We start from the raw sequence: 12,543 nt of genomic DNA, 5'->3' as shown, positions 1-12,543 counted from the left end.
CTATTACGCCCTGCAGACAGGGAATATCTTACTTTAGCAAAGTGCCATGAAAGTGTTCAGGGCTTTATTTGCACTAAGTATTACTACTGTGATAATGGCACCTCAGTAAATAGCGTGTTTCTTTTCCTTGTAGTCCACCGTTGGATTTATTGCCCTGGTAGTCAGCACCCTACACACCCTCACCTTTGGATGGACAAGGGCCTTTGATGAAAACCAATACAAATTCTATCTGCCGCCAAGTTACACACTCACACTACTGGTGCCATGTACTGTGATCTTAGCGAAAATATTCTTTCGTTTGCCCTGTATCCACGGAAGACTGCGGCGCATTCGGAACGGCTGGGAAAAGGGAAGGTACGTGAAATTCACACTGCCCAGTGCAACTAGTGAATATTCAAGCGGAGAAAGTTCCAGTAATGTGTAGCAAAGCCTCTCTTATGATGGAGAATTTCAAAGCACTATGAAGATTTCTCGAGGTTTTTCATAATTGTGTATGTTTGGTATAATTGCCTTGTGGGTTGATATTCATAGTTGGTGACTTTAGAAAATCAGTTACCGTGAAACTAGTTTATGCAGTAGTATTTAAAATATATTGCTGATTCGCTAGCATGATTATTGCCTTAAAAAATCATCATGACGTTTGAGAGAGCAGCTGTAAATATATGTAGAAAATGAATGGAATTCTGTAGGTTGTATTGGTCTATTGAGACAGTAGCTGGTGGTACTCTGTACTGACACTTCTCTATTGGGGCCCCAGCTGCTCTCTTTTTTAAATATCCAGGGAGACCATTTGAATCCCCTATGATTATAAAGAAATCCTTCTGCATGAGACCTGATGGACCATCTGAATCTGCTGCTAAACCAAAACAATGTTTCTGAGCAGTGTGAGCGGTCCTTGGTGTTCTTCCACATGGGAAGTTGACTCTGAAGCTGAATGAGGACAGTATAAACCTCAGCATAAACTACTTAACTCCTGCCACCACAGCAGAAACATTATTGGAGAACTGTGAGATGTGCTTCCAAACCTGATCCCTGGACCCAACAAATTGGATGGCACATCTCAGTATTCACTACTTTCTCAAATGTGGACAGTGTATTTTTTGGTCTTGTAGATGTGGGCGATGCATGTGCATATTTGTACAGTTGGAAGAGTTGATTTATTTCCAAAGGTTATAATAGATTTTGAAGACAGCACCGTGCCTGAAGTGCATTTACACCTTAGCGTAATCTGCAGTGGTCATTGCCACCACATGTTCTCAGCGATATGAAACCAAAGTTTAGTGCATCCCCTAATGGAAGGAGTGTAACGATAACCTCCAAAAGGACTCGCAGCTTCATGATATTGACTCTGGGCACTGGGAAAATGACAGCTGCCAGCTGAATTAGCAGTGAATAATGGGGCGACGCTGTTTGAAACTACTCTTATTAAACTCAAACCACCTACATCTACAACAACTACTGTATCAGGTGTATTTGTTTCACCACCAGCAATGACACATCTGCCCTCTCTGTGACAGATCCAGTACATCCAAAAAACGCGGCTTTACAGCTATGAACATTCTCACAAAGGCTAAAACTCATCTGTCTCTGACCAAGTCTCAGTCATGGAATGGACACCAATGCAGCTACTCATTATGGGCCTGATTCTCCAGTGCCTTTCACCTTCAACGGTCATTTACTCAGCTACAAAGTGAGTGTCATACACTAGCATCATATGCAGTTACGTGCCGCCATGCGTATCATCTCCGGCACCCTGTGTCCGACTCCACTCCCCTGGCTTCCAGTTCTGAGCAATATTGCTCCTCCTCCTATCAGACGAGAGGTTGCCACTGGCAGGTTACTGGAGAAAGTATGCGCCAACTCAAGCCTGCCACTGCACAATGACCTTTTCAAACCACCAGTTACACATTTGCCATCACGTCGCCCATTATGGTCTCATCCGCCACGTCAGGATGTTAGGGCGGAAACATTCTGGCGAGAGGAATGGATATCTGTTATAATCCCCAACCAGCCCCTCGTCGCCAACCCCACAATTTGCCCACCTAGTTTTGACCTGCCCCATTGCCAATGGTCCCTGTTGAACAGGTGTCAGACGAGGCAAGGTCTCTGTGCAGCCAACCAGTACCACTGGGGCCTTTGTGACAGCCCTTTGTGCAGCTGCGGCACAACACAGACGATGCCGCACATTGTTGAGGAACGCCTGCTGACTAGGGTCAGCGGTGGCCTAGAAGAACTGCATCCCGCCACTGAAGATGCCATCGCTTGGCTAGACGACTACGCACACGCTAAATAAAAATACTAGCATCATTGGCAGAACTTCTCACTTCCTTGGCACAGGGGTGAACGATGCCCACACTCTGCAAGGCAGGGAAGAATCAGACCCCATATTTGTTTTTATCACAATGATTGTTCAGACTGTCCACAGTCTAAATTAATACACCATTCTTGATTGAAAACACACCAATGTCGTAGATGCTTTACAACACATGCAAATCCACAGTCTTTGCCTCGTAGAGATTCCAACTTGTTTGTCTACGACGACTGCCATGCTTTACAACAGATCCTTTAAAAAGGAGACTCCAGAGGAAATAGAAGAATGTCTCAAGAACGTAAGATGTTAAGATCTGGTTGTAATAACCTGGTTTCCTACAACAAAGTAAAGTACAAAAGTTGCTGCTGGACAGTGCCTTGAAGATATGACAGGAGTCAATACTTGAATCACCAGAGAATTTTAAAAGTTGCTGCTGATCAGAACTTGCTGTTCAGCCTTAAACTGCTGAGGAGAATAAGACTTACAAGCTGCTATTAATAGTCCCCCTGATGATATTCAGGTATTTCTGCTGTTGTATAAGAGTCACCCTGGAATCTCAAAACACCACGTCTTCCTACTAAATTAAAGGAAATCAAGACGAGTCAGTGTGCTGGATTTCATAATCACATGATAATTCCTTCAATAAGAAGTGAGTTACTGTGTGTCCCTGTTGTGCCTTTCAGGGCAGGGAGAATTATCGAGAACCCCTCCATGCCCAGATCATTATCTGCTAATGTCACTCGCAAAGCAGATAGATTTGACAGTAATATGTGCATCTGAATGGCAAATTACAGCTTCTGCGAGAGGTCTGAGCCAAAATCACCTCTGGTGTAATTCCATCCACTTCAATTTAACTCCTGGAAGCGAATTTGAATTCAGTCCACTTACTCATTCCAGCCTCCTGCTGTATTTCATCATCAGGCAAAGCCAACATAAAATCACTAGTTTTCACATTTTCTGGCTAAGGTAAAGAATCCTGATTCTGATGCTTATTCTCACATCTGTGCTTCCTCTCGCTCCCCTGCAGCAGGCAACCTGGTAGACTGCTACACTGTTGGCAAAAAAGAGGAGGGGGACAGAAAGTTGCATGAGCCTTAGGCTTTGTCTTCAGTGTTTGTGTAAAAAAAAAAAAAAAAAAAAAGTTTTTTTTAATATCAAGATAACTTTTGCACTGAGACATAGGGTTTGGCATCAACAGGATCACTCACAGAGCAAGAAGTGGTAGGGCTGAACCTGTAGAATCAGGGGGGTGAATAGGTGGGCCAAATCCGGACCACCAGTCACTTTTGATTGAACCCCAAAATATTTTTATTTACTTATTATCATTATTCTTGTTTTTTTTAATTATTTTCTTTGGTGTCTGGATCTTGCCTATACCCTGACCAAGAAATTTGGACCTTGACAAAAAATAATTGACTACCCCGGGACCAATTTCTCTACCTACAGAACTTAAGTCCTAACTTGTGCAACTTTCAGAATGACTCTACCCTTTGGGGTCTATATCCTAAATCCCTGATACTAAAATTTTGAATAATTTATTCTGACTTTGTAGAAATAATAATTTTTAAAAAGTGTTAAGAAAACTTTGAAAATGCTCTTTGCCTTTTTAACTTCTTTCCCCACTGCATTATTTGATGTAGCTAGGGGGTTGAGGAATGTTAGCGTAAACATTTCCTTGTTACTGATATTACTTTTGTACTCCGTGTTTGTATATTTGTTGCAAGATTTATAGCTGAAATGGCAAACTGTTTGTATTTTTATTTTCTGTTTTCCTTGTTTTGTACCTTTGGGGTATAAGAACCAATTGTAAAGCTGTGAGAACAGGGCCAGTTTTAATCCTCTTTCATCATTGGCCTCTCAGTCTTAGAATTATAGCTCTATAAAGATAGAATGAATGTGCCTGTATAATGGCATCAGTACTCACTCATTCTTGTGTGCTGTCTCTTTTTCTATAGACAATTCAATGTTAATCTAAAGTATCTTTCTGTTAAATAAAGCTATCAATAAAGCGACGTGATTGTCCAGGATTTAAATGTGAGAAACAAAACCCAATAACGTAAGCAGCTGGTGTTTGCTATTGTGATGGGAAAAGATATTACCTAGAAGGACCAATGCTCTGATAGACTTGTCAGTTCTATGTCATATCAGTGTAAGAGGGAATATTCCACACATTTGCATTCATTGTCGCTGTAATAGATATTTAATTATGTAGGCCTTTGTGGGTGCTGATCATGGATATAATACAAGCTGTTGCAGCTCATGAATAGCAGAGCTTAATTCAGTAAGCAAAAAGTTGCCTTAATATAGAGCTAAAGAAGAAGGGGACAATGGATGAGTTTAGTGAGAGTGGAAAGATGCAATCTTTAACACTGTCTCTTTGGCCTCAGTTCCTTTAGGCACTACCGCAAAGAAGTGGGATAACAGATCCACCACTTCTAGATCTGCAGTGTAGCATTTTAATGAGCTAATTTGTAAATTGATTTTAATGAGTTAATTTAAATTCCTGTGCTAAAGTTTAGCCTCTGCAGGTACAGCTCTCTAACGCCTTCCTTATTATACAGGGCTTTTAGCAATGTTTTTGGTCTCCTGCTCTTCAGGGATTTACTGACAAAGTGATTTATCAAACTATGGTTAAATCTTAAGTGGGATGCAATTGCTTGAAAACTGCTAGAAGGTGTATTTCATAAAATTTCTCCAAGTCACCAAGAAGGCTCGCACAGGTATATTAGCTGTTACATCTGAAGGTTTTGTCACTGTTTGTGTATTCTCTATCTCAATATTTCATGCATCAAGTTAGTGGAATCTGTAGATTGTGCCTTAGCTTTGAAACAATGGATTTGTTACACTAGGGATGTTTGGTTCAATTTATTGTTTAGTGAGTGGCAGTTTTGCAGAACTCCTATACAGAGTAGTGTCCCACTACCAAGAACTTATGTGAAACTCAGAGCCAGATAATTTAAATTAAACATGTGATGTACAGTATGTGGGTACAATATAACCTTATTTGCTGTTCTTGTTCATGGAGCAAATGAATCACTTTTCATAGATGTAGGGCTGGAAAGGATCATTATGACAATCTAAGTTGACCTGTGTAGTATTGGCCATGTAATTTGATGATTCCTGCAACAAACCCAATGACTTGTAATTGACCTAGAGCATCTCTCTCAGGCAGATGTCCACTTTTGATTTAAGGACAGCAAGTGATGGAGGATCTACCACACCCAGCTAGTCCACTGGTTAGTTACCCTCACGGTTAAAAATATTTGCCTTTGCCCCTGATTTGAGTTTATCTAGCTTCAACTTCCAGCCAAAATCAGCTGTTATCCCTCTTTCTCCTGGATTAAAGAGTCGTCTACTATCAAATATTTGCTCTTAAAGAGATGTCTCATTCAGCACCCTAGAGGGAGTAGTAGGAAAGCAGATGCTAGAAGAGAGCCAAATTTGCTTTCTGCTAAGCCAAATTCCCACTGAAAAAATAGAAAAAGAAAATGAGAGGCTCAGCTAATGACTTATAGGGGGCCTTCCTCTCTACACCACTTGTTTAATTCTATGTGAAGTCATTGACTAAATACTATTAATCTGATTTAGTTCATGCCAGCTAGATGGTGGTTGAGCCTGAGGCTTAACTGCACACCAATGTGGGAATAGCCCAATACTTGACATTTTAACGTTAAGGCCATTGATGCAAAGGGGCTTCCTGATCTGGCCTCTTAAGCAACACATGTGGAGTATAGAACAGAATATAGAATATACATGCCTGGGGCATGTTTTCCCAGTCCACTGGCACCCTCATCCCTATAGACCCCGTAGGTGCAGATAACAACGCTGGCAGAATTAGACCCAAGTGTGATGTAAAACAAGAGCCTACCAGCAGCTCTCAGATGATAGGGAAAGTTTCAGCTGTGCAGCACTACATGCCACAGCTGGCAAAATGGGAGGCCTTGACAAATGCAGAGGTGAGTCTAAATTTATATACTCTGCACCTTCTTCTGGTCTCTTCAGTGTATCCACAACCAACTCAGACTTGCACCCAATTTACACTCCTACCCCCACCTCTCTGAATTTGGTCCCTACATTATAAAGGAATTGGTTTCTGTAAATCAGGACTTGCCATAAGATTTAACCCACCAGTGGATCATGAAGGGATGCCTGCTGGGCCGCACCCCGTGGATCGCTGGTGGGGTGAAGCAAAATCATGTGGGTTCTAGGGTGCAACAGAGGGTGTAGGAAGGTATGAAAAGTTCCACTTTTCCTGCTGTCCCTCCTCTGCTCTATCCCTAACCCAATCTCACATCTGCTCCTCAGTCTTCTCCTTCCTTCCCAGCTCCTGGGATAGCTCTGTTTCATGCTACAACAGGGCCAGGCCCACAACACTCCTGAAGTAAGTCTGCTGCTGGGAGAATAGAGAACCATCCCCCCACCCCGTCTTCCTCACCTCCCCATTGGCACCACCAGTAACCCACCCATCACATTCCCCTACTACCTCATTTTTACATTGGGGGTGATTGATATAAAATGAAATTTGACCACTTATTATTCATCACTAATGGGAACTAAATGGCTTGTGGATTACTGTACTGATTCTCTGGGGGCCTAGGACAGTTTTTTGCTCATGCACAAAAAAGGTTGAAAATCCCTGGAGTAATTTCCACAGTATGAGGCCAGAAGAGAGGAGTAAAGCAAGAGAAACAAAACTGGAAGATTTAAGGAAAAAACATCAGACAGGCCAGCCCGCACCCACACTTCAACTTTACTTTCTTTCATCTCCTCTGTACCCAGCCTTGCACTGGTAAATTAATGCATGTAGATAGAGGGGAGTCTGACTGTAAGGAAGTCCATTACATCCCCTTACACACCACTTGTTGCCCATTATCTGGGCACAATCTATGTGAACTTCAGCCATCATAGCTGAGTGAATCAATTCACAACACTGCAGCCTGCCACCTCTGTGCACTGGAATTCACATCCCACCTGAGTTGATCAAAGCTCAGATGTTGTGGCCTGGAGGCCTCAATGCAAGATTCCCTTTTTCTCGCTGCACGGGGGACGGGGTGGGGGGGACTAACGGGAGGGCAGGGTGGAGGGCATTAAGTATTGCTGAAGATTTAGTGATGGATTTTGCATGTATGTTTGTGTTTGCTCTGGGTGCTTCACCTTGAAGTTAAGACAGGCTTATTTTAAAGCTAGATAAATACACCTCAGCAACCTAAAACTGGTATACTCCAGACAACACACCAAATGAATGATATGGGGAGGTTAACATCCAAGCTGTGCAAAGGTTTAGACATGCTGGAACTGGCTATGCAAAGAATGCTCTTAATCTAACAGGAGGAATTTAAGATTTGACATCAGCATTTTGACTTCAATATAAAATGCAACACTGTCTGCAAGGAAAGCATAAGCGCTCGGCCCCAGAGAACTAGCACAGGCTATGCAAGTTAAACTAGTTCACAAAGAACTGTTCTTCACAAATGCTAAATATTTCCTTGCTCATACGGGCTTTGCTATACTGAAGAACAGGCTGTGCTGACACCTGCTGGCTTTCTCTTCAGACAAAGATACATCATGCAAGTAGCTCTTGGGCTTTGCTATAGTTCTCCCCACCCATTGCACACAGCTCTATGGTGAAACTACACTTCTGTTTAAATCAAGAAGTGGACAGGGTTATGGTATGTGCAATTTTCTAAGAACCTGTTTCAGAAGGATCCTTTGACACTCTCCTCATTCAGATCACGGCTGGGACATAGCTTCTGTTTCGGGAAGGGCACGCATCCCTTAATGGATGCAAAAAAGAATTGTGTACCACTGGAGTGAATCTTTGCTGTCCCATCTGTACAGCAAATGCTGCATCCATGAAAACCTGCTGCAGTTAAGATGTGGGCAGTAGGCAGAGGGGGTGAGGGGGCAAGAAGGGAAGAGAAGAAAAGCACAAGGAAGGGATGAATACATTTAGCGAGAAAAGGGAAGGCTTGACAAGTTAACCTATCTAAGATAGAAAACAACCAGTCCATTGCCACTAAGAACAGCAAAAAGAAGCCTCACCTTTCCTGAGCCTAGTAAAGCCTAGAAGCCTCACCTTTCCATGAGCCTAGTAAAGAGGGACAGCAAAAAGAAGTCTCACCTTTCCTGTCCCTCTTTACTAGGCTCATTCATAATTGCCAAGTCTATGTGCTGAAGTCCAGCAAAAGGAAATAATGGGGAAAAGATCTGGTTTCAAAGAAGAGCAGAACCCTTCCTGAAACACTGCCAGACAATATACAAAGAGAGACAAGGGCAAGGTAATATCTTTTTGGACCAACTTCTGTTGGTGAGAGACACACGCTTTTAATCCACACCGAGCTCTTCTTCAGGTCTGGGAAACGTAGGCGATGTCTACACTACCACTTATGTCGTATAACTTATGTCATGCAGGGGTGTGAATAAAACACACCCCACCACCACTTGTTGGGGGTGGATTAATTATGTTGATGGAAGAGCTTTCTCCCATCATTGGTGTAGAGCAGCTAGACTAGAGATCTTACTGCGGTGCAGCTGCATTGGATAGCTATGCCACTGCAAGCTCTCTAGGGTAGATACCGAGTGTCACAGCGAAATACAAGGTGGAACAGATTGTTTAGCATAAGTCGTTAACACATACTGTAAAAAGAAAAGGAGGACTTGTGGCACCTTAGAGACTAACACATTTATTTGAGCATAAGCTTTTGTGAGCTACAGCTCACTGCATCGGATGTAGCTCACGAAAGCTTATGCTCAAATAAATGTGTTAATCTCTAAGGTGCCACAAGTCCTCCTTGTCTTTTTGCGGATACAGACTAAAACAGCTGCTACCCTGAAACCTGTCATTATGCAAGGCATATTGTAAGAGACCATTCAAGGTGAAGTGGCCTATTAACGCCTCCAGTCCTAGGGAGGAAAGGGGGAGCAACAGCTGGGGATGGGGCAGCTAGTGGGTTACAGATTGTTGTTATAAGCCATAAAGCCAGTGTAGGCAGACACACAACTTTTGAATTTGTATGTAACTTAAGGGCTGGTCTACACTGCCAAGGTTTTTCGTCAAAAGGCAGCAGAGGTGTATGACACTCCTCAGTTGCAGCGCTGTAAAAAAAAAAAAAACCCACCTTGACAAGAGTCATAAGGCTTTTTGCACCAAGGTTTTATCGCCATCGTGCCAATGTAGACACCATGCCTGATTTTAGCGCTGTTATTGGCTACCGGAAAGTGTCCCACAATGCCCATGCTGACCACTCTAGTCAGCAGTTTCAACTCTGCTGCCCTGCTGCCGGGTGAACAACCTTCTGTCCCTCCCCCTTTAGAGCCCCAGGAATTTTGAGATTCCCCTTCCTGTTTGCTCGGCGCACATCCTCCGTGGTGACCATGGCGGCTCCACACAGCAAACGATTTCCCGCTTGGACCACTGCGGAGCTACTGGATCTGATGAGTGTTTGGGGCGAGGAGGCTGTCCAGTCCCAGCAGCGCGCCAGCCGTAAGCATTTCTATATCTACGGCCAGACTGCGTGCAGCTTGCACAAAAAGGGCTATGATCAGGACATGCTGCAGTGCAGTGCAAAGGTGAAGGAGCTGAGGCACGCGTACCACAAGGCAAGGGAGGCAAACCGTCGCTCCAGTTCTGTGCCCCAGACCTGTCGTTTTTATAAGGAGTTGGACGCTATCCTAAATGGCAACTCAACTTCCACCGTCAAGCACACCGTGGATACTGCGACAGGTCTGAAGCCAGTGGAAAGTGGACCTAGCCCAGAGGAGGAAGTCATTGATGAAGAGGTGGAGGCTGAAGAAGATGTGGAGCCCACGGCAGGGCCGCCCAGTGGTGCATCCAGTCAGGAGTTTTTTCCACTCCGGTGGTGTCTCAGCAGTCACTCTGTGGCGAGCCAGGAGAGGAGACCCCTGATAAGTGGTTTAGCTTTGTGAAGTTCTGAAGTGGGTTGAGGGCAGAGAAATGTACAAGACTGGCTGTGTTTCTGTGTGCTGGGCATTTCCACACGCAGCTAGGCAGTATGGCAGAACAGGGAGTTGATGCACTCCGAGATTTCATGAGAATCCTCCAGAGAGAAACTTTCCTGGAGGTACTCAGCAATCCTCTGCCGGAGGTTCCTTGGCAGAGCTGCTTTGTTCCTTCTCCCATTGAGAGACACTTTCCCATGCCACTCTGCAATTACCTGGGCAGGGACCAAAGCTGCACACAGGCAAGCAGCGTAGGGACGCGGGCAAAAGCTGCAAGCATGTAGCAGATGCACCTTTGCTTCCTTGCTTACCCTCAGGAGTGAGATATTTTCCATAGTGACCCCGCCTGTGGAAAACGGTGGGGAAGTTTAGAGTGTTGACCCCCATAAGTGCCTGGGGACCCTTTCACATTGCTTTTCTGCAATGAACAATGCCCCTGCCCTTGGGTTCACTCACCATGCTTGGGCTGTTCTCCTGCATGTGTGCTTGCCTAGGGTCACCGAGAAAGTGATAGGTATGTTACCAGCTGTGTATTTTAATGCAGTGTTTCAATGCTCTCTGTGTAGTTGACAATAGTGCTTCTGTTTATTGTTAATTATGCCTCTCTAGACATGACCTTGTGAACCCCCTCCAACAGCAGGAGAGCGTCTGTGCCAGATAAGAAAATGTCCAAGACAGAGCAAGAAAGTTATATTCCGGGAGGTGCTGCTGCAGTCAAAGGCAGAAAAGTTTGAAAGCAAGAAGTAGAGGGAAAACAACAAGTGGGAAAGGAAAGAAAATGATGCGTACAATAGGGACGCCACAGAGAGTCTGATAAAAGTTTTGGACCATCAAACTGACATGTTCCAGTCTCTCATAATGGTCCAGACTGAGCAGATGCGTGCTTGCCCTCCCCTTCAACACATTCAGAATTCCTCTGCACATTCCTTTCTGCTTTCTGACACTTTTTGCTTTCCTCTAAACTCCACACACACACACCCCCATAGACAGCATTTCAAACGAAAGCTGGACTTATGCTCAGCTCTGAAAGTCCACCCTCCTTCCCCCCCCCAAGTATCTTCTCCCCCCAGGAATCTGTGTGTGTCTGTGTATCTGTGTGTAGTGTTGGGTTGTGATTTATTTCACAATAAAAGCAAAGTTCTTTGAATTATAAGCACTCTTTATATGTTTCCATGCAAGTTATGGTAGCAGATGGCACCTGCAAATCAGCAGGCATGTCTGTCAGTTCCTTAATTGAATCCTAGGCCTTAACAATCACTACTGCTTCCTAGCATATCAAATTTAATTAACCATTGCAGTCCCAATCATAGCAACAAACATTACTGGTTTTTATCTTCAAAGTGTTGCCTCAAGGCATCCCTGATTCTTATTGCCCCACGTTGCACCCCTCTAATAGCCCTGGTATCGGGATGCTCAAAATCAGCAGCCAGGCATTCTGCCTTCACAGTCCACTCCGAGTAAATTTTTCACCCTTCCCTTCACAAATATTATGCCGTGTGCAACATGCGGCTATAACCGTGGGAATATTCTCCTCACTAAGGTCTAACCTGCCATACAGGCACTGCCAGCGCACCTTTAATCGGCCAAACACACATTCAGCGGTCATTCTGCACCTAACTCAGCCTGTTGTTGAACCACACCTTACTGCTATCTGGGTTTTCCATGTACGGCTTCATGAGCCATGGCATTAAGGGGTACACTGGGTCTCCCAGGATCACTGGGCATTTCGACTTCCCCTGTGGTGATCTGGTCTGGAAAGAAAGTCCCTGCTTGCAGCTTTCTGTACAGGTCAGTGTTCCTAAAGATACAGGTATCATGCACCTTTCCAGATCACCCCATGTTGATTTCGGGGAAGGGGTTAGAATGGGGGCAGGGAAGAGGTGGGGCAGGGGCGGGCCTCATGGAAGGGGTGGAGTGGGGGTGGGGCTGGGGCAGCGGGTGTGGGGGGGGTCAGTGATGCAGCCCTCAGGCCAGTGTACTAGTCCTCATATGGCCCTCGTGGTCATTTGAGTTTGAGACCCCTGCACTAAGCCCTGGATAGGGGAGGCAGCATCGTTTTTGTTATTGAGTCTCCCAAAAAACCCTACAAATATACATTACAATGATTTGGATGTGAACCTGTGCATATTTAATTGTTTTTCCTAAAGTTAATTAAGTATTTTAGGGGGAAAGTGTCAGTGCGGCCACCAGTGAGAGTTGGTGGCCGCACTGTGAGGCCACCAAAAATTTTTTTGCAAGAACCCCTTGTCACCCCTCTGCAGTTCGGGAAACCC

The 12,543-nt window shown here is 44.4% G+C and overlaps 2 protein-coding genes across 7 annotated transcripts in view; one reads left to right on the top strand and one right to left on the bottom strand.

Annotated features, from left to right (window-relative positions):
* STEAP3 (STEAP3 metalloreductase) overlaps window positions 1-12,543 on the top strand; it is a 67,940-nt gene that overhangs the window by 32,275 nt on the left and 23,122 nt on the right. For 5 of the 6 annotated variants that reach the window (XM_073305227.2, XM_073305223.2, XM_073305225.2 and 2 more), the window contains exon 5: window positions 134-354. In XM_073305227.2, the coding sequence (XP_073161328.1) occupies window positions 134-354 (221 nt within the window). Of the gene's footprint in view, window positions 1-133; window positions 355-10,879; window positions 12,064-12,543 lie in introns of those variants that run through there. The other variant, XM_073305229.2, reaches the window with a different exon arrangement.
* Window positions 1-12,543, bottom strand: part of C11H2orf76 (chromosome 11 C2orf76 homolog) — a 222,657-nt gene that overhangs the window by 187,000 nt on the left and 23,114 nt on the right. The window lies entirely within an intron of this gene.

This window comes from Lepidochelys kempii, chromosome 11, assembly GCF_965140285.1.
Source record: "Lepidochelys kempii isolate rLepKem1 chromosome 11, rLepKem1.hap1, whole genome shotgun sequence".
Lineage (NCBI taxonomy): Eukaryota > Metazoa > Chordata > Testudines > Cheloniidae > Lepidochelys > Lepidochelys kempii.
The sequence above is the reverse complement of the archived record's forward strand: the minus strand, read 5'-3'. Positions and strand labels throughout refer to the sequence as shown.